This window comes from Ochotona curzoniae, unplaced genomic scaffold, assembly GCF_017591425.1.
Source record: "Ochotona curzoniae isolate NIBS_2020 unplaced genomic scaffold, NIBS_Ocur_1.0 contig_908, whole genome shotgun sequence".
Lineage (NCBI taxonomy): Eukaryota > Metazoa > Chordata > Mammalia > Lagomorpha > Ochotonidae > Ochotona > Ochotona curzoniae.
This window is the reverse complement of record NW_024466607.1, coordinates 14,600,850-14,622,623: the sequence shown is the minus strand read 5'-3', so window position 1 is coordinate 14,622,623 and position 21,774 is coordinate 14,600,850. Positions and strand designations below refer to the sequence as shown.

The following is a 21,774-nucleotide window of genomic DNA, read 5'->3' as shown; positions in this document are numbered from 1 at the left end:
TCAGAAGAGGCTCCTGGCTTCAGATTAGCTGAACTTCCGCTGTTGTCGCCACTGGGGGAATGAGTAATCAGATGGAAGATCTTCCTCTGGCTTTCCTCCTCTCTATATATCTGACTTTCTAAATAAAATAAATAAATCTTTTAAAAATATATGGAAAGGATATGACAGATTGATACAGTAGGTAAGCCTGCCACTCTGGATGCCTGCAGACCATGTGGTAGCATGGTGAGGTGGAATCCTGCCTCTGTTTCTCCAGCTTTCTTGTTAATGTGTTGTCAACAAGCTAGTTTATGTTGTGACTTCACACAGATCAGATGATCATCTTTAATTTTTGTTCTATTTGTTTTTCAATGTTTGTAAATAAATCAGAATAGTGACTTTCTGATTTAAATGTACTAAGAAATGTTTCTATAATTCTATAGGCTTTGGTTTTGAAATCAATTTGCATACTCAGGTTCTTAAGTAAATACGTGCATCATTTAATTCTAGGTAAGAAACCAGTTTGTAAGAACACCACGTTCTAGTTTTGTAAGAAAAGAGCATCATGAGTCACTATAATCAGTAAAATTATTGACTTGGATAATAATGATAATTTATTAGAATTGTTTTGAGAGACAATAACAATGAACAGTTGGTCTGTTCAGGAAACTAATGTTGCCTTGGTAACTGCTAAAAATGCAGAGAAACCAGAGCCACAAATGCAAAAGCAAAGCCCTGAACAGGTTAACTAGCTCTAGGCACAGTGTTAAAACAGAAACATCTGCCACTACATCTGCTGTGACCAGAGAGCATAATCTGCTATACAAGGCCTGGAGATTGGATGTGTCATTGTATGTCTGAGTCCTAGAAAGCACCTTCTGATCAGATACCCAAGCACCTATGCACTTTGTACTCAGAGTAGAAGAAAACCTCAAAATCTTAAGCTTAAAGGACATTCCAGATTGCAAACCTTTGGGATGAGTTAACAGAGTTTTAATGATAAAGGTTATGCATAAAGAATGCAACCAGGATCCATCTATTCTTCTGTCAAACAAATATTTCTAGAGAGTCAATTTATAGCTAGCAGAAATGGACAGCTCCAGAAAAAGCATATAAAATCAAAAAATTATTGTGTTATGGCTGCACAGTGACTCAACAGGCCAGTCCTTCCACTCTACAATGCTGGTATCCCATTTTGGTGCTGGTTCATATCCCAACTACTCATTTATCATCCACTTATGGTGACCCAAAGCCTTGGGACCCTGCACCCGTATAGTGGACTCAGAACTCCTGGCTCCTGGCTTTAAATTGACTTTATTCCTGCTATTATGGCGATTTTTGCCGTTTGTTTTAAAAGAAGATTTATTATTTTTTATTGCAGAGTCAGATTTATTGGGAGGAGGAGGGGAGGGAGGAAGAGAGGAGGGAGGGAGATTTTCCATCTGATGACTCGTTCCCCAAGTGGCCACAATGCCTGGAGTTGCGCCAATCTGAAGCCAGGAGCCTGGAGCTCTTCCAGGTCTCCCACATGGGTGCAGGGTCCAAAAACTTTGGGCCATCCTCAACTGCTTCCCCAGGCCACAAGCAGGGAGCTGGATGGGAAGTGGAGCAGCCAGGACCCTGATACACACTGCTGGTGCTTGCAGGCTAAGGATTAGCCAATTTAGCCTGCACACTAGCTCCCCATCCCTAATGTTCCTGGTAGAATATTTCACAATATTCTATATTAATAAAAAATTAGTGAACTACATACAACTAGACTACAAAAATATGCCTTGTTCTGAGAATGGACCATTCTTACAGGGAACCTTTGTCTAGGAATTTTGCTTTATGGGTCTGACAGTCCTGAATGTACAGTTCCTAAGCAATGAGCCCAGGACAGTAAAGGAACATAATGAGTTAAACGGGACATTTGTTCTGGTGGGTGAGCAAGTGAACTCCAAGCCACAGATGAACAGAGTGAATGGCTGTCCCCAACCTGCTACCTGCTATGTGTTGTCAAGCTTTGGAGAATAGTAGGCTAAAAGGGAGATGGATGGGGTCAGGCAGTGACCCAGCTCATCCAAGGAGCCAAAGGGCCGAGATCAGGGAGAGGACTCAGTGCTTTGTGATTGGACGAGTGTCCAGTACCATGCGTATTTTATATCTGGAATACACATCCCCAAAGCCCTGGTCACCGGAGTCTTTAAATGAACCATGTGTTAAGCGCTTTCGTGATGCACAGCTCCAGGTGGGCCCTCACTGGGATTTAGGAACCCCATCTAGTCAATTTGCAAGTGAATTTGACAAGTTGCTGTAACAGCTTTATCTTAGAAAAGAATACCAGCTGCTTAATTGCTACATTGAAGATTTTTTCCTCCCAAAAATTTGTTGGCCTTGTTTTTATTTATGGGTTATAGCTAGGGATTTGGCAAATGACTCTTGCTTATTTTTACAACAGTTTTTTGAGTGGGCGAATATAGAAAGGTAGGCATAATATGAGATAAGTAAATGTGTGGATAACCATGTATCTATGCCAGTGAAAGCCGGAATAATTACTGTCTCTGTGCCTGGATTGGCACCGTACTGTATTTTAAATTGAAGATCTAAACAAGTGCAAGTTAACAGAAAATTGCAGATTTCAGTGTTATTTAGTTATGCAGAAAGCAGCAGTTTCCTTCCTTTTCATTCGTACTTGATTTCTCTTCATTTTACTAAATACACTGTACCCTTAACTGCTTGAGAAGCAGAAAAGTTGGGGGAAATGCGGTTTTGTCATGACTACTGGGGACTTGTGACGTCACTGTAAGCCCTGTGTGATCGTAGGTGGTGTTAGCGCTCCAGGAGCGAGTGGGGGGAGAGCAGTGAAAGAGACGATGTCGCTGTCTGAGGAGCAGCCAGCCTCTCTCACTGCCGCGAGCAGCCAGCTCTGTCAGGGCAAGCCTGCACAGTGCCAAATGGACTCCCTAAAAGAAATGCATCAAGCTGGATTCGAGTGGCAGAGGACAGAGGGAAAGCTGAATGAAATCGGGCTGAGTGTCAGCATGGACGGGCAGCTGAAAGATGGGGTTGTGAAGAATGCCAGCTTCCTGGAGCAGAATAAGCTCTGCTTTTTTGAAGGCAAGAGAGACAAAGAGCTCAGCAGTGAAGTACAGGACAAGGTGTATCAAGCAGCTTCAGGTCACCTTGAGAGCAGGTATGTGATTTCAGAAAACTGGCATCCCTCGAAGGGTAACTCGGTGCACCAGAAGGCAGCCGAGTTCCATCCGGAACTCACACAAGAGCCAGACAAAAACAAAGCCAATCCAATTCAGGGGGAAGTGGCAGGGGGAAATGGGGTAGAAACCAAGAGCCAGCCAGATCTGGATTGCCCTGGAACCACTGATATCCCCACTGGGTTTGCCGAAGATCAGGAAACCACTGTTTGGAACCCCAACTTTCATCCTGTGGCTCCGGGATCAAAGGAGGCAACTCTAGGAAAGGAGAATGGCATCATCCCTGGCTGCACAGTGATTGGGGTGGCAGATGATATTACGGGACGACTTGCATGTGAGTCCCCACTAGTGGTGGCCATAGGCCCCCCAGACCCTACATCTGAGCCTTCCCCTCCTGCTTCCCCCCGCAGCACAATGCTGGCGCTCTCCCAGGAGTGTTTGAATGCAGGCTTGCCCGTCAGAGGCCATGATAAGGAACTGGAGAAGCTGAGTTCTACTGAAGAGGGGACTGTGATTCACCAAGCCCCTCAGCAGAAAAAGGCAATGCGCAGGGCTTTGTCTGAGTGTTCTCACCTTTCAGTTCCCCAAGCTGTCAACCTTACAGATAAGTACCCTGAACTTCCTGCCCGAGAAGAGTTTCCCTCTGGCCTATCGCCTCCTACTAGTGGCCCAGTACCAAGTCCTCTGCCCAGGAACCTGGGAGCCCCTGCTGTAAGGCGCTCCATGACAGTGGCGGAAGAACAGCCAGCTGTCCCCAGACTGAGCCCCTCAGAGCCGTCCGTCTTGTCTGCTACCGAGATACCTCCTTTGATCTGCGAAGACTCTGCAGCCAAGAAAAGAGAAGAGTTGACCCACTTGAACAGCAGCAGCAGCAGCCCTGGGAAGAAGGAATTCGGTGCCACTGGCTTGTATCTCCAAACTAAGCTAGAGCAGATTCCTGAAGCAAGCAGCAAGGAAAAGGAACAGGAAGGTTTTAGTGCAACAAAAATTGATTCATGCCCCCAAGCCTGCCAGGGAAGTGAGAAACAGCCAGGACAGTCGGCTCTGGCAGGGAAGAAAGAAATTGAGGTCACTGCAACCCAGAGTACACCATCCCTCCTGTGTGAAGAGAGCCCACGTGATGGTATGTTTCTAAATTTTGCTTCCCTTGGGAATAAGCAGACAGCAAGAAAGGGAGCAGTGTGATGGATTACCGGCAGGAGAGTTAGGCAGCTTATTGCTGTTGGAGTCTGTGACAGCTGGGGGAAAGCTTTTTCCGTTATATTGGAATCTTGCTGGGAGTAAGGGAGCAGAACAGAGTGAATCTGGCTGGGTCGAGCTGACTTGACAGTGTGGACAGAGGGTGAGGGCTGACTGGAGTGCATGTGAGTTGGCATCAGAAAGTGGTGGGCATACAAGTGAAAGCCCCTTCCTTACTTGACCTCATGTCACATGCCCACTTCACCCGTATGATCCCACCCTGAGCTTCCCATTCGTGTGAACTGGGTGACTGCTGAGCTCTAAATCATCCAGTCACAAAACGGTCCCTGTGTAGCTTCACAATGGCTGTGTGAGCACTGGCCCAGCTGTCGTTCTTACACAAGCTGTGGAAGCCCTCGTTTCCATTTTGCTTTTGAGAATGCTTCATTTTGTTCAAATTGAAAAGAGGTATCTCCAGCTGATTATTTACATTTCTTTTCTAAATGTTTGACCCAGTATTGCTGCTGGTTTTCTCTTTTACGTGTTTTGGGAGGATTTGTGGGGAGAAAAAAAAAGGGAAAGCAGACGTGGGAGGAAAGACTTTCCCCTAATAAACAGCAAGTGTGGCCGTCTTTGTGCCCGCCACCGTCTGTGTCTTTCTTCCTGGCCTTTTCTTTTCTTCCCCATCCCCCAGTAGTTCTTATTGTTGGGATCTAAAGAAGCTTGTTGTCCACAGTGAGCACAAAGGGGCATCATTCACAAACTTTTTAACAAGGGTGTAAATATATTTTGTTTGCCAAAAATTATGACTTTTTCACTTGAATCCTGTTTCCTCTGATAGTCATTCCTTTCAGCACATTTCTCTGAAGATTGTACTCTCTTTCTTTGATAATAAAAAGCAATATTTTCTAGCACAGTAAGTGGAACAGAACTCCTGTTTGCAAATGGAAATGGGTAGGAAAACATCACGCAGTTCCTTCCTGATGCTTAGGACTCCAGGACCACAGAAATGCAGTTGTCTTCGTCTCTTGTTCTCTCTGACTCTGGCAAGTTGTGAGCTGCTCAGTGGCCCAGTGCAGCACGACGTACTTTCAAGGTGGTAGTGCAGGAAGACTTTCAGTGTACCTTAGCAGAAATTCCTGCTTATCAAAAAGAGTCCCAGCTGACCGATGTATCAGCTCATCCATTCACCAGTCAGTGTTTAAATACTGCATGCTAAAGAGTGTGCAGATAAAACTATCTAAAGGTTTGCCCATTCATCATGCCTCCCATTTGCCAGTCACCAACTAGACATTGTGAATTATTCTTGTCCTCAAGCAGTTTATGGTAGACGAGATGGGAGGGGGTGACAGGAGGGAAGATTGTGACTCACAATAATGTTTTCAAAGAGGTGGTATTTGAGCTGAGCCTTGGAAAACTAGTATGCTAAGGTGAAAGCAGACCTTTCACACAAAGGGTCTCCTGTAAGCAAAGGCTTAAATAAGGTGCAAACTGTTAGGCTAAACAATGGCAATGAGTCTTTAATAGGGTATTCTTATTAGGTAGGTATTTGCAAAGAAAGAAGCTAATACTCAGAAAAACTGATTTTTTTTAAAAAATTTATTTATTAATTTTTATTGCAAAGTCAGATATACAGAGAGGAGAGACAGAGAGGAAGATCTTGCATCTGCTGATTCACTCCCCAAGTGGCCGCAACAGCTGAAGCTGAGCAAATCTGAAGGCAGTAGCCAGGAGCTTCTTCCCGGTCTCCCACGTGGGTGCAGGGTCTCAAGGCTTTGGGCCGTCCTCGCCTGCTTTCCCAGGCTACAGCAAGGGAGGTGGATGGGAAGTGGGGCTACTGGGACATGAATCAGCACTTATATGGGATCCTGGCACATTCAAGGCAAGGACTTTAGCTTTTGTGCTACTGCACTGGGCTCCTGTTTTTTGTTTTTTTTTTTTTTTAAGATTTATTTTTATCATTTTTTCATTGGAAAGGCGGATATACAGAGAGGAGAGACAGAGAGGAAGATCTTCCATCCAATGATTCACTCCCCAAGTGAGCGCAACGGGCCGATACTATGCCGATCCGAAGCCAGGAGCCTCTTCCAGGTCTCCCACGCAGGTGCAGGGTCCCAAAGCTTTGGGCCGTCCTCGACTGCTTTCCCGGGCCACAGGCAGGGAGCTGGAAGGGAAGCGGGGCCGCCGGGATTAGAACCGGCGCCCATATGGGATTTCGGGCGTGTGAGGCGAGGACCTTAACCACTTGCGCCACCGCGCCGGGCCCTGGTTTGTTTTTTAAAAGAAGTGTTTGTATATACTCTTACATGTAGAAAGACTCTGAGGACAGTCCTTTGTAGCTAATGGGTATGTTTCCGGAATTTATTCCCTCTACCCCACACACTTGTCTCTTTGTGTTTCCTTCTCAAAATTATGTTTTTTCTGTCTTAACTGGATTTTTTGGTATATAATGGGGTGAGCCGTTACTCCATTTCCAACTTGTTTAAACATTAATGTCCCTTAGTAAACCTCTTTATATATATATGTATATATATACACATACACACACACAGCTATATTTTCAGTTTTTATTTGAAAGGCAGATTTACAAAGAGGAGAGACATAGAAAAGCAGCTCTTCATCTGCTGTTTACTTCCCGAATGCCTATAATGTCAAGGGTAGGTAAGGCCAAAATGAGATACAGTGAGCTCCTTCCAGGTTACTCCAGTGGGTAGCAAGAACCCACTTAGCTGGGCCATCATCCACTGCCTTCTAGGCACATTAGTAGTTAGTTGGAACAGAAACACAGAGTAGTCTCAACTTGAACCAGGCAACTCTATAATAGTTGTAGCTGTTGTTTAACCTCCACTGTGCCCCAGTGCACACCCTCATGATTTTCTAAAACTGCCCAGCATAGTAGCCTAGTGGCTAAAGTCCTCACATTGCAAATGCCAGGATCCCATATCAGTGCTGGTTCAAATCCCTGCATCCCCGCTTCTCATTGAGTTGCCTGCTTGTGGCCTAGGAAAGCCTTGTGATCCTGCGCCCATGTGAGCAACACAGAGGACGCTCCTGGCTCCTGGCTTCAGATCAGCTCACCTGCAGCTGTTGCGGTCACTTGGGGAGCGATCAGCGGATGGAAGAACTTTGTTTGTCTCCTTTCTCTGTATATCTGACCTTGCAATAAAAATATGTAAATATGTTTTTAAAAACTGCTTGGTAATTGCACAAAAATAATAAAATGCGCAAGACTGAGAGGTTCAAGTCATAACTGCTCCACTTCCAGTCCAGTTACCTGCTAATGTGTCTAGAAATGCAGCAGATGGCCCAAGTGCCTGGACCCTTGCCACTCGTGTTGGAGGCTGCAAGGAGACTGCTTTTGACTGACCCAACCCTGGTCATTGGGCCATTTGGGGAGTGAAGAAGTGAATGGACGGTAACTCTTTATCTGTGCCTCTCTTTTTCTTCTTTCTTCTTTCCCTCCCTTTTTCTCTCCTCTCATCCTTTCCCTTCCCTGTCTCTGCTTTTAGATAGATTGAATGCTGCTATGAAGGTGGAGATCACATGATTGACTAGTTGCCTAAGCTTTAGGGTTTTTCCTTAGAAAAAGGTCTGAGGTAGATAGGGCTGAAAGAGTTGTATCTTGATAGTTGTTAGTGATGGTGCAAAACATATTGTAAAATTGCATAGAACTGCACACACAAATGAGTATTTGTAAGACTGGAAACATCTGATTAATCTCTGTGGACTGTACCGATTGATACCAGTGTCCTGATTTTGATAGTATACGGTAGTTATGCAAATAACATTATTGTGGTACATTCTATGAATGTCTAGTTATTTCCCAAAAAGCTTTATAATTTTCATTAATACATGCTTTTGAAAAACAAAGAGACAAACAGGTGTACAGAGAACTGAGAGAGTTGACTCCTATCCACTGATGTGTACTGCCTGAATGGCCACAACGCCGAGGAACACAGCTGAAGCTGGGCATTCAGGCAAAGTCTCCTGTGTGGGTGGCAGGAAGCCAGGATGTGGCTGTTGCTTCCCAGGGTCTGCATTAGCCAGAGGCTGGAATGAAGAGCCTCTGCAGAGAATTGATCATGATGATTTTAAACTCTGTGTGTGTGTGTGTGTGTGTGTGTGTGTGTAGTGTAGTGTAGTGTAGTGTAGTGTAACCATCCTTTCTTCCTGCCCGGTCCCTTTTCTGAACAAATGGCTTCATGATTTACATATTGCTCACCACCTTGTTTTTGTTTTATGGTTTGTTGATTTAACTTAGTAGGATCATTTCATATCTAACCAACAAAAGAGTTTCTCCATGATTCCCTAACTAGTTTTTTATTGGCGGATTTGGAAGTTGTTCATCCCTAGATGCTCTAGATTCTAGTTTGTCACTTTGCAGGTGTGCATATCTGCCTGTGAGTTGGGTTTCTATAGCACTTGCCCTTGGTAAAACTGCTGCCAGACTACCCTGCCTATGAATTATACCAGTCTTACACAACCTCCCCTTGTGGTCCATGTTGTCTCCTGTGGTTATTTTCAAGTATATGTTTGGTTAATCATGGAATTTCAGTGTCTTCATTTATTTTTTTGTACTTACTATCAAGCATATTTTTGTGTTTTCAAAGCACATTTGTATTTTTTTTTAAAATAAACTGTGTTTTACTCATTTATCTGGTGAATCATTGACCTTTATAGGAATTACTGATTTGTAGAGATAATTTATGAAATGGGGTCTTCAGTATGAGGTTTAGGTAGTTTTGTTTGTTTGTTTGTTTGTTTTGCCTGTTTGCGAGTTGGCTTTTGACTTGAGTTCTGTTTTTGGATTTTTTTTTCCCATGTTGAAGTTTGGTATTTTCCTTTAGTAATGCTTAACCTTTTGTGCTTCTGGCTTTTGTGCTTCCCACACTAAGATTACCAAGTTGCATGATATTACAACACTTTCAGATCTGAGTCTACAGAAGCTTGCCACACAGAGGAGGCTATGCAGCCTGAGACTGTAGATCTCCTTTCTGGTCCCGGGTAGGGTTCCGTAGGTCCCCTCAGCCTTGTTGGAAATTTGGGTCACTGCTAGATCTAGAGCGAGTTAATCTTACATCCTCTATAAAATGATTCTTTGCAAGGAGAGGAAGTAAGGGGAGGACATTGAATGACCATCTGGCTGTGACCCCATCTCTTCAGCCACCTTTGTTCCAAGACTCTGGTTGAATAGTGTTGTCCCCTGTGTTCCAAGGGCTGGTAGTTTGGTGATAGAACCCCTTTTACTGGTCTCCAGGGAAAGGAAGCCAAACTTGAAGAGCTGTTTCCTTCTTATTATTTGTGCAAATTCGATTTAGATTACTGCTCCACAGGGACAAATCACCTAAGTATCTGGAATCTGAAACTGTCCTCTGTCACAGTGAGAACCTGGGCGGCTTGTCCATGTTTTAGCAGCACAACCCGTAGATTTTTTTCAGAATGAGGTGCTCGTGTGGTCTGTCTTTGCTAAGCCATGCATTTTCAATATGGATATGAAAAGCATTGGCTTAGAATAATTCCCAGTCATTCCACTTAGGAGTAGTCCGCCCAGATGAAGGACAGCCTGCTGTGAGTGTGACCGGAAATGACATCACCACCCCACCAAACAAGGAGCTCCCACCAAGCCCAGAGAAGAAAACAAAGGTAAGTACCCAAATGCCAGTTATCTTTCATTGCTGTGGCTTGGGTTTTTTTTGTTTGTTTGTTTGTTTGTTTTGTTTTTGGGTTTGTTTTTTTTTTTTTTCAGTATCTTCTGCTATTATTGCTCAAATCATGAATGAAATGTCTTTTTTTCTGAGCTGTTTTGAGTCCTTTTTTAAGCTTGGATATTGTTAGAAAGTATCTTACATTCCTATTTTACTATAATAGCCTCACCCAGACTTACCAGGTGCTGGCACTTACTGCAGTGTTCTGATGCCACACTTAGGAATGAATCATAATGGCTTAATTACTTGCTAATAATTTTCTGTATAGAATTACTGCAGCTACCAAAAATTAGCTATCTAAAGCTGCTACTGAATTTAAATCTTCAAATGTGAAACTGCTGAAATTTGTGGCACTGTCATTAAGGCGGTATCCATCCTGGAGTTGCCACTATTTTCTAAGCTCAGAAGAAAAGAGTGCAAGTTTTCAGTTGCATCTATCCTCATTGCTTGTAATTTTACTTTGAATTGCACAATTTATACTTTATTTTAATTTGTTTTTATTCTTGTCTGTGTGTTTTGATGTTCTTTTTTTCAATCAAAAATTTAAATTAAAAAAAAAAAACCACCAACCTAAAGGTTTTGGCCACTACTCAACCTGCAAAGACTTCAACAACATCGAAAGCCAAAACACAGCCCACTTCTCTCCCTAAGCAGCCAGCTCCCACCACCACTGGTGGGACGAATAAAAAACCCATGAGCCTTGCTTCAGGCTTAGTAGCAGCTGCCCCACCCAAACGCCCTGCTGCCTCCACTGCCAGGCCTTCCACCTTACCTGCAAGAGACGCAAAGCCAAAGGTAAGCCACCCTCTGAGGACTGGGCCAGGGAAAGATATTCTTGTCCTCACCAGATGATATACTCGCCCTAGTGGAAGTGGGAAAAAACATGGGCAAGGGGGAAGGGTTATTTGGACAGGGACTGCTTTGATGGCAGCCGTAAACACCCCCCACCCCCTTTTCTTTTTAAAAACCTTTCCCTAATCTGGTTAGAGGCCATTGCCCTCCTCCCCCTTTCACAACTGTTCTTACCCTTAACTTACTAAACAACTTATTAACTAGTTGCCCTGTTCCACATACTACCCAAACACTACTTTCATTGTAACTCCTAGTTTGACTTCAGTTCTTTGTCTTTTTTTTTTTTTAAGATTTATTTATTTATTGGAAAGTTAGATATACAGAGAGGAGGAGAGACAGAGAGGAAGATCTTCCATCCAATGATTCACTCCCCAAGTGAGCACAACGGCTGATGCTATGCCGATCCGAAGCCAGGATCCAGGAACTTCTTCCGGGTAACCCACATGGGTGCAGGGTCCCAAGGCTTTGGGCCATCCTCGACTGCTTTCCCAGGCCACAAGCAGGGAGCTGGATGGGAAGTGGAGCTGCCGGGGTTAGAACTGGCGCCCATATGGGATCCTGGCGCGTTCAAGGCAAGGACTTTAGCTGCTAGGCCATGCCCCCGGGCCCAGTTCTTTGTCTTCTTGTTAATGTTCCTGCAGAAATGAAATGTAGCCATTTATTGTAGCAATACAGTTGAGCTCCTCCCACTGGTCTCATCATATTCCAGGACCTTGTGATAATTTCTGACATCAGGACCACCTCTCCTGGAGCTCCTTCGTTGCCTAGGAACTTCCTGGTAGCTTTAGGATTGTCCCGGAAGAAGAGGGTGGGTGGAGGCTGTGGCAGTGTTCCTTAGTATTCTGTTTGATTTGAGAAGCACTTTGAGGTCAGCCTGGTGGTACTGCTAAAATTCATGAGAGAATTAGTATTGTATGTTAAATTGCCAGGTATTGTAAGTCACTCCTATAAAGACACATGATGGGACCTAGGAATTGTAGTCTAGATTAAAACTGCACGAGAGAGACACTAGGAAGACATATTATGGAATAGTTTATAAAATCTCACCAATTTACCTCTCACTTTCTCAGGTCAAAGATGTATTTATTTTTATTGGAATGTCAGATTATTTTTTAAAAGAGAGTAGAATCAAAGAAAAAAAACCCTGCATTTGCTAGTTCACTGCCCAAGCAGCCGCAGCTGTTGAACCAAAGCTGATCCAAAGCCAGAATCCAGGAGTTTCTGGGTTTCCCACATAGGTGTAGGTTCCCAAGGCTTTGGGCCATCCTCTACCAGCTTCCCAGATAACAACCAGGGAGCTGGAAGGGAAGTCCAGCAGGCAGGATACAAACTTACACCCATATGGGATCCTGGCTCATGCAAGGCAAGTTCTTTAGCCACTAGGCTACTGTGTTGGGCCCTTTTCTGTTTAACTTGAGGAAGCAGTTTGAGGGCATCAGGGAGGTGCATAGAAGTGCGGTGCAGGTGCTTACCAGGGCTTATTTAGCAGCTTTATATGGAATGGAAGAAGGTTGCGGGAGAAGGTGCCGTGCTCAGCACCTCCATTTTTACCCGGATGAGGAAGCAAAATCATCCTCAGACAATGTGCTGAAGTTGCCGAGCTGTGTTGGAGCCGGGACCTACACCAGAGCCAGTGCTTGAGGGCCTTGTATTTCATGGAAATACATGTTATGAAAACTATGTAGAAGTTTCAAAATTGTTCGCAGTAAAATAGGCTTTATCATTTAATTCCATTTTCCACAGACTTCTGATATACCCACACATATAGCTCTTCAGGCAGCAGTTTAAAATACAGCTAACCTAAAGAAGAGAATCTACATTATAACTGTTACTACTTGTCTTTTAGATAAGCAACGGAAGTATTTTGAGAGACAGAAACTGAAGTCTAATACACGCTCTCTTGGTATGTTGGTAGCTTTATAGAAGCAAACCAAGGAGGAGGAAAAACCTATTCAGAAAAATAAGGTGGAGGTGCTCACAACAGTAGGATAGTGGCTAAAGTCCTCACCTTGCACAGATCCCATTTGGGCACCAGTTTGTGTCCCAGCTACTCCACTTCCCATCCTGCTCCCTGCCTGTGGCCTGGAAAACAGTTGAGGACAGCCCAAAGCTTTGGGACCCTGCACCCACGTGGGAGACCTGGCAAGAAGCTCCTGGCTTTGGATCAGCGCAGCTCCACCCATTGCAGCCGCTTGGGGAGTGAATCATCAGACAGAAGATCTTCCTCTCTGTATCTCCCCCTCTGTATATATCTGACTTTGCAATAAAAATAATATATGTAGGTTAGGCTACAGTACCTGTATCCTTCCTTGGCTGTCCATTTTTAATATTTCATTTGGTTAGTGGTAGTTTGACATTCTGTTTTCCAGTGTAGTCCCCACATGGCTACTTTCAGGTGTTGTTAGATACCTTTGTTCTTAGACACCTGTGTATTTTGCTTTTGGAAGCCATTCAGTCCATAGCCCCACTGTTGTCTGCCCCATGCCTGTATTGAGCCCTTATTTGGCCTCACCTGGACTGTTGCTGACCTGCAACTCTTCTCCTACCTATAGTCCACTGCAGAGGTAAAGACTGCTGAGAAGCGGACTTCCCCAGCCAAGCCAGCCTCTGCCCCAGCCCTCAGACCTGGATCCAGGAGCACCCAGACTGCTCCAAAAACCACAACATCAGCCACTCCTGCTTCACCTGGGCAAAGTAGTAGGAGCCCCCCAGCACCTGTGCCCAAGAAGCCCACTAGTGAGTATTGCCTATTTTCCTTACCTGGGTTCCACTGAGCAGCTCTTGGGCCCTGCCTTTGTGCCTGCCTTAGCTTCTTCTGCCAACACCCCAATAAATTATGCAGGCCAGCATCGAACAGTGGGATTCGATGCTGTTGGCCTGATATGCATGGAAGCTTAGCAGTTGTGTTGATTCTGGAAAATGTTAAATGACTGGGACTTGGCTTTCTTGTTCCCTTCTTAGTGACTGTGGCACCTAGAGCCCTGTGTTCATGGGCTTGCATGATGACAAGACAGAAGTGATGTAGCTGCACGAGCGTGTGTTGATGGCCTACTTCTAAGGCCACATGGAAGGTGTTGTCAGGGCTGAGGGGGAAAGAAAGACACAGCACCTGGTCTGGTGCTGCTGCGGACCAGCCTTTATGTGACTCAGTTGCTACTCCACTCCCGAATACTAGCACCATGTCTGTTGGAAAGTGGACCTTTAGTCATTGTTGAATGAATGATGAACCCCACTTCGTGTTGGGTGAGCTATCCGACAGGTCAGTAGGTTAAAGGTTAGGTTAACACCATGTGTTTGCCTGTGCAGCCATCAAGCCTGAGGGTAAACCTACAGACGTCAGGAAGGTGACTGCCAGGTCTGCGCCAGGTAATTCTATGCCCCTACTTTGTGGAATCCTTGAATGAACATCCACCTGTCCCCTGGTTTTAAGAGTTCAGTTTCCCTGTCCCTGAGCCATGGTCTCTCTCCCCCCTGCCATTGCAGTCGACCTGAGTCGGTCCAAGAGCACCTCAGTCAGTTCTGTGAAGAAAAGCAATACTGTCCCTGGAGCGGTTCCCTCAGCAGTGGCTCCCACGCGAGTCAAAACCACACCCCCGGTACCCCGGTCCTCCACGACTTCCTCAGCTGACAAGAAGCCCAGCTCCACCAAGCCCAGTGCCTCTGCTCCAAGGCTGAGCCGCCTGACAACTACTACTTCTGCCCCTGACCTGAAGAATGTTCGTTCAAAAGTCGGTTCCACAGAAAACATCAAGCACCAGCCTGGAGGTGGCCGGGTAGGTACACAGCTTGGGGTCCTGGGGGTGCCAGTCTTGGCCTCCTCTCCTGCCACAGGCAGCTAACTCAGGGTCTTGGGCATCCCAGCTTTGGCCTCTTCACCTGCCAAGTGCAGCCACCACAGCAAGGAAACTATAGGGACATCAGCTTCATATCAGCCAATTTCTGCGTCAGCCTCAGTGAAAGGGTGGCTTTAGCTCCTGTATGCTCTTTCCATCTCAAGTCAGAAGGAATTCCTGTTTTGTGTGTTGGGGTTTACGTTTCCAGTATTGCTTGAATTCTTAATGGTTTTTCTACTTTACGGAAGAAACAGAAACTAATGTATACCTCTTCCAGGTAAATTGATACAGGGCATGAACCCAGCTCTTCATTTTCTGACTCCTGCCCTGATGGGCAGGAGGAAGAGCATCTCAGTTCTGCCTGGCATCATTTGGGTGGAGTGTCTGAATGCGGACTAGGGCGTCCTCTTGTGGCCAAAATGGATTGTGTTGTGAGCCCTGGCTTTCATAAACCCCACGCACGCCACAGCATCCACTTTACAGTTGTCTGGTTGTATGTCCTCCCAGAGCTCCTGTCAGCTGACAAGAGGTACTGGTGACAAAAGTCCATTTAAGTCCCTACAGGAGTGGCTTTCGGGAAGCAATGGTGTCTGGTGTTCCCATTTAGTCTTCTCGGCCTGCTTTGGTGCCTGATTTTGTCAGTGGTGTCCTGCTGTCTTCTCCTGCCTAGAACTTGGGTCTGTGGCTACTCTCTGGACCTCCACTCTTGGTCTATCCTGGAAAATATGCATCTTTCCTAGAAGCAAAGATGGCCTGCTTCTGCCTCATGGCCTGTTCAGCCTTCTTCCTTGTTTGGCATTTGGCTGTCATCCTCTTGGTTTGAAACTTGCCCTTCCTTTATCTCCATCCAGGCCAAGGTAGAGAAAAAAACAGAGCCAGCTGCTCCGGCTCGAAAGCCTGAACCCAATGCAGTCCCTAAAGCAGCCGGCCCAGTTGCGAGTGCACAGAAATCACCTGCTGGGAAAGTGAGTTTTATTTAGATTTAACCTCTGGAAGGTAAAAGATGGTAAAAAAAAAAATCTTCTTCCAGTCTGAGTCACTTTCCCCTCTCCAGCACTGTTTTCCTACCCTTACCTATAATACTTCTTCCTTGCATTCCCTTCTCTGTGTTTGGTGATTCAGCCGTTGGAAAATGTTTATACCAACCCTGAACATGTATGGCATTGGGAACCCATTAACCCTTCAGGGAATCTTCATCTGGATAAAATGCATCCAAAACGTCCGTCCCCTTTGTCACACTGACTTTGTTCCAAATGCCACCTGTCCGTCATCTGACCTAAACTGGAAGGCTCATCAGGAAAGAGGATACGGTGGCTGCTGGAGGACAGGGCCAGCGTGGTTTCTTGCCTTCATACCAAGAAGCCAGACTCCTGCCTCTGGTGGGACCAAAAGATCCACAAAGAAGCCCGAGTTAACCCTGTGGGGCCAGGACAGGAAGTCTTGTCCCAAAGAATTGCTCCAGTGGATGGATAGGAAGATGAAGACTGCCCCCATGACTTCCAGTGACTGCCAAGGACAAAACTCATTAGGACGTGGAAAGTTATGCATCTTTCAAGTTGTAAAGAAGCCAAGACTCTGCTTGAACTACATTTATGTTTGGTAGAGGACTCTGGTCTAGAGGCTATGGCGTTGGCAAAGAGCCTGTAGCTTCATGGTGGTGGAAGAAAGGGAACTTGGAAGTCCCTTATCCGGAGAGATGCAGGCCCAGCAGCCTGTATCACTCAGTTCCAGGGGAGTGTTAGCTGCAGTGCAAGTGAGCAAGCATCATTGCAGCATTGCCCGGAGTCTCTTCCCTTTCTGGAGAAACTCACAGAACAACATGCAGTCTGGCTCAAGAACGTGTTTTACTGCAGAATCAAAAATAGATGTGGGTGAACTTCTGCTGTCCAATGTCGTGCCTTCTCAGGCTCTCAGATGAATGGGCTGAGCAACAGCTGTTGAAGCTGCATCCATACCACCTTGTAGTGTCCTGAAAATGTTAGCAGATCCTTAGTGTCGCCAGCACTTTTCAGAGCATGTGTCTGGCTGCAGCAGTGGTAGGCCCTGGTGTACAGAAACATGCCCTCCTTGGGTGAGGACAGGTCCAGATGACCCAGGTCCCTTGCAGGAAGGAGACCATCTCTCAGGGAACGTGGGGCTGGTCCTGGGTGAGCACAGCCAGCCCCCCAGAAGCAGGAAAGGCAGCCAGGGGCCACCCGTGCACAATTCTTTCTGTCTTGTGGTGATTGTCACACTTCACTTCCTTGCTTCCTCTTTCAGAGTCCTTTTCCTGTTCTTTTCCACAACTGCTCTGTGGACGGTCGGGGTGGAGGTTTAACAGCACCCTTTATTGTTCATTGTGATCATGCGTGGACTCACAGCCTGCCCTGTGTTGGGTCTAACCAGTCCTCCCTTTGTGTTTTTTTTTCCCCCTGTTCTCTAACACTCTAGGTCCAGATAGTCTCCAAAAAAGTGAGCTACAGCCATATTCAGTCCAAGTGTGGTTCCAAGGACAATATTAAGCATGTCCCTGGAGGTGGTAATGTAAGTATAAGCTCTGGCCAGCTGGCCTCCGAGGCACAGACCTCTGAGGGGTACACTGGGAAGAGGGCCATGGAGAAGCAGTCCAGCAAATGAGGGGGGCAGTGGTGCTGAGCCCCTAGGGCAGCCTGGGGCTGTGGCCTGTTCTTACTCCACTATGTTAGAGGCCTGGTGGGCAGCAGCAAGCTGATGGCCCATCCTGAGTCCATTCTTGGACTGAGTGCCCATGTGGCACCGAGGTATATCTACTCAGATGTCCAGATCTTCCCAAAGCTCATACTTGAGTTTATTATCATCTCTTCCTACCCCTTGTCTACTTATCCCTACTCTCTTGTTGCTCCCCACCCACATATGCACCCACCTTTTATGTGTGTATTTATCTGAAAAAGAGTAATATAGAATCTACTCTCTGCTGGCTCACACCCCAGGTAGCCCCAGCAGCAGGTTCTGGTGCATAGGTGAAGGGGCCCAAGTATCTTGGCCATCTATCCCTGCCAAGATGCACCAGCAGATAACAGAATAACCAGGACTTGAACTAGCTCTCTCAGATGCCAGTGGCTTACCATACTGCACCACAATACCCATCCCTCCTTCCTTCTCTCTTTTTCCTTTTTCTTATATTGTTTTATCCCTATTCCTTCCTTTTTTTAGTCCCTTCCCCCTTGTTGATTGTTTCCCTTCCCACCTTCCAAACACCTTTATTTCTGTCGGCTGCTGTTTCCTACTGGCTGTTCAGTCTGTTGGTGTCACAGCTCACAGGGGGGAGACCAGTGGAGTGTAGCAAGCAGCACTCTGCATATACCCATGCCAGGTTTATCACAGAGCCATCCACAGCCCCACTGCATCTCTTTCAGCTCTCAGGGAGAGATAGTCCTGCCTCAGTGTCTCTTAGCTCTTACGCCATCCTTCTTTAGCTCTCCTGAACCATTGGGCATTCTGTACTTAGTCCTCCTTTCAGACATTTTGATCCCAGCCACCTGTTGCCTGGACTCAGGGCATTCTCCCCATGGTCTCCAACACGCTCACAGCTCTGGACATCTCTTGTGCATCCCTCTGACCCCCTGTGCATCAGTCCTCACTTCTGTTCCTACACTTCTTCCTGAATGCCCTCATAAATCACAGCAACCTTTCTTGGCCTAGGTAGAAGGTGTGTCTGTACTCGGGTAGTACCTGTCTGTTCAGCTGATGTTAATGGAACTGGAAATCAACTAAAAAGGGTGAAACTTTAAAAAAAATTTATTTGGAAGAGATACATACAAAGGTGTTCTGTTTTTGGTTTCATTTCCCGAAAGTCCACAGTAAAAACCTGGTCTGGTCCAGGCTGAAGCAGGAGTTAGGAATAGTCCTTCCTGGTCTTTCATGTGAGTGGCAGGGACCCAGGCACTTGAGCCACCGCTTGCTGCCTCTCTCTCAGGATGGGCATTGGCAAGAACTGGGAATGAAGTGGAGGTGGGACTTGAATGCAGGCACTCAGACATGGGTTGCCTGTGTCCCTGAAGGAACCTTTCAGAAGTAGTATCTGGTTAATGGGATAAAGATCAACGCATTCAGATCTCTGCATGGACATGGCCCCAGCTTTCCGCCTAGGATTTTGTCCTGGGTGAACACCGGAGGTGAGCAGGGAGGTATTCAGAGGAAGTTGGGAACTAGAGTGTCCAGAGGCCGCAGTGAGCAGTGTTTCCAGGGGGCCCATGGAGTCGGCAGCTACAAGCCACAGTCTGTCTGGTCAGAGGTTCTCTACTTCCTTCCAAGCCTTCTGTCAGCCCGTCTGTAACACCACCACAAATAAAGCAAGCATAGGGCGCCAGCATTGCAACTTAGCAAGCTAAGCTACCACCTGTAGTACTGGCATCCCATATGGGCACTGTTTCAAATTCCAGCTGTTCCACTTCCCATCTGTCTCTGCTGATGCACCTGTAAGCCCCTCCTCAGTTTGTTCAAGGTCAGAGTCATCTCTGTTGGCCAGGGCACAACCTCTCCTCCCAGTGCCCTGGTGGCATTTACAGTGGGAGAGGAGACGATAAAGGCTCGAAGAGTTTAGTCCTGGAGTTCTCTCTTCTCCAACTTCCCTACCCCCAGGCGATAATAACACCTTCATCTTCTTCCCTAGGTTCAGATTCAGAACAAGAAAGTCGACATCTCAAAGGTCTCTTCCAAGTGTGGGTCCAAGGCTAACATCAAGCACAAGCCTGGTGAGTAACCTCCCAGGTGTCCCCAACCCCCCATGGTGGCTGCCAAAGGCTTCCTCCGGCCCTGCTCACTACTCAAGGCTGGGGACCCACCTCACACCCAGGACATGGGAGAGAGAAAACAGTGTGGGCCCTGAAAGAGGACCTGTGGTGGAGCATTTGCACCTCCTCCCAACACCTACTGTGGGTCTGGGCTGAGGAGCAGGGCCCACAGCACCCCCTCACCCACGCCCCACAGTAGCTCCTGAGCTGTCTCCCAGGGCCAGGCCGCACATTTGGATAGGAAGGTGTCAGCAGTGCAGCAGGTGTCCTGGAGGGCAGGGCAGGTTTCAGGAGGCGACGACAGCTGCCTGCTTCTCAGCTAAGAATATGGCCTACTTCTAAATACTTTCTCTTAAAAGATCATTGGCTTTAGCTAATTAGCTTTTGTTGCCTTCCATTTACCTGAAAACTCACACCTGGGAAATGCTTCCTTCCAAGTCAGGCATTTGCTAGGGCTTAAGCTCCTGTGTGTAAGACAAGTGGAGCATGGAGCGAGGAGCCACGTGTTGAGGTTTCTCATGTGAGCTGAGAGACAATGGAACAGAAGGCCTTTAAGGTGGCCAGGGGTGGGCTAGGTGCTGGTCCTCCAGAAGGGCCTTAGTGTGTGGCAGGGCAGCCTGGCCTGAGCCGTTGCCTGCTCTTAGGGCCACTCTTGGAGTCCTGCCCTTGATACCATGCCAGGAAGTGGCCTTGCAGCTGGTCAGCATGTATCCTGGTCACCAGGAATCCTCCTCAGCCCAGAGTTCAGAGCTTTTTCCAGGTGACAATCACATCCTGCTCCCGTCACCCATAACTGATGGTGTCTCAGGCAGGTCTCCTCCCTTTTTTAGTATACATTTTAGCAGCTGTGAAACAAGGGCTATGGCAAGCTACTCGTGACATTGTGCAACCCACAGTCAGGAGCAGCTGCTCTCCTTGGTGCTCCCTGGGGTGCAGTGTTGTACCCCAGGCTTGCTGTAGCTTGTTGAGCAGCTGGCTAGGGCACACGTACATCTGCTGGTGCCCAGTGGCCCGCAGAAGCAGCCCGAGAGAGTTGTGAATTCCCCCTTCCTATATGGAGCATGAGGCTAAGGCTCCTGGCTTGGCCTGAAGGGCTATTTGTCAGTCACCCTCCGTGACCAGTTCCTTTTCTGTTCCAGGCGGAGGCGATGTCAAGATTGAAAGTCAGAAGCTGAACTTCAAGGAGAAGGCCCAGGCAAAGGTGGGATCCCTCGATAATGTGGGCCACCTTCCTGCAGGAGGCGCTGTGAAGGTAGCGAATGGGACCAAACTGGGAGGGAGGTTGTGCAGCCAGGGTGGAATCCCAGCAGGGTGGTACCTGTCACCGCCCTTCAGCCTCCTCAAGAGTGCCTTCCTCACCCCCACGCCCCTAGCTGTTGTCTCATCATTCCTCAACAGTCCTGAGTGAGGCAGAGGAGGTGGAGAGGCCCCTGCCCTGCCAGCTGGAGACAGTGTGTTCCCAGGAGCCAAGGTGTCCTTCCATAGCCATCTCAAAAGCACCATGGGCTGTGCCCTGGCCCCAAGAGGGTTCTCCCGCACATGCGCTTCTCCCAACTGCAACATGGCGCAGGGAGCAGCCTGCTTGTGGCCTCATGCATGTTCAGTTACCAGCCAGTGCAGACCTGCTGCTTCCAGGTGGCCTTGCCTGTTGCCCCTCTCCATGGGGCTGTAAGGTCAGGTGGGGAGGGGCAAGACTTCCTGTCCTCTGTGCTGGTTGGGTCTCTCCTCCCTCTCTTCCTCCCCACTCCTCTGTGAGACCCTTTGTGTGCCAAGACACTGTCCATTCTTTGTGCCATGTCTTGGGGGCTGGGGAACACTTGTGATGATTCAGTCACTGCTCAAGGATGGTGAGGCCAGGGAGAGGGTATGAGAGCACCTCTCCCATCCCCATGTGTCCCCCTCCCCCACCTCCTTCCCATCTTCTGTCACTGCCCTGGCTCAGCCCTGGCCCTGCCTGCCCATTCCTGTGCTCCTGGCTGCCGAGGCTCTCAGTCCTTGTGCCCCACCTCTTGTGAGGATTGCGCGTCAGCACTCAGGCTGTGTGCCTTTTACTTTTTTTTTTTTTTTTAATATTTATTTTTATTGCAAAGTAAGATATACATAGAGGAGGAGAAACAGGAAGATCTTCCATCTGATGATTCACTCCCCAAGTGAGCGCAATGGCCAGTGCTGCGCCGATCTGAAGCCAGGAGCCAGGAACTTCTTCTAGGTCTCCCCACACGGGTACAGGGTCCCAAGGCTTTTGGCCATCCTTAACTGCTTTCCCAGGCCACAAGCAGAC

At 47.2% G+C, this 21,774-nt stretch overlaps 2 protein-coding genes across 2 annotated transcripts in view; both read left to right on the top strand.

Annotated features, from left to right (window-relative positions):
• The window catches only part of MAP4 (microtubule associated protein 4), a 104,143-nt gene that overhangs the window by 81,109 nt on the left and 1,260 nt on the right, over positions 1-21,774 (top strand). The window contains 9 exon segments of the mRNA XM_040994382.1: positions 9,889-9,995; positions 10,634-10,852; positions 13,462-13,645; positions 14,216-14,275; positions 14,393-14,682; positions 15,594-15,707; positions 17,173-17,265; positions 19,373-19,454; positions 20,633-20,745. Of these exon segments, the coding sequence (XP_040850316.1) occupies positions 9,889-9,995; positions 10,634-10,852; positions 13,462-13,645; positions 14,216-14,275; positions 14,393-14,682; positions 15,594-15,707; positions 17,173-17,265; positions 19,373-19,454; positions 20,633-20,745 (1,262 nt within the window).
• On the top strand, positions 2,433-4,799 carry LOC121165668. The gene has a single exon (XM_040994386.1). The coding sequence runs from the start codon at positions 2,835-2,837 to the stop codon at positions 4,356-4,358; it is 1,524 nt and encodes a 507-aa protein (XP_040850320.1). The 5' UTR covers positions 2,433-2,834; the 3' UTR covers positions 4,359-4,799.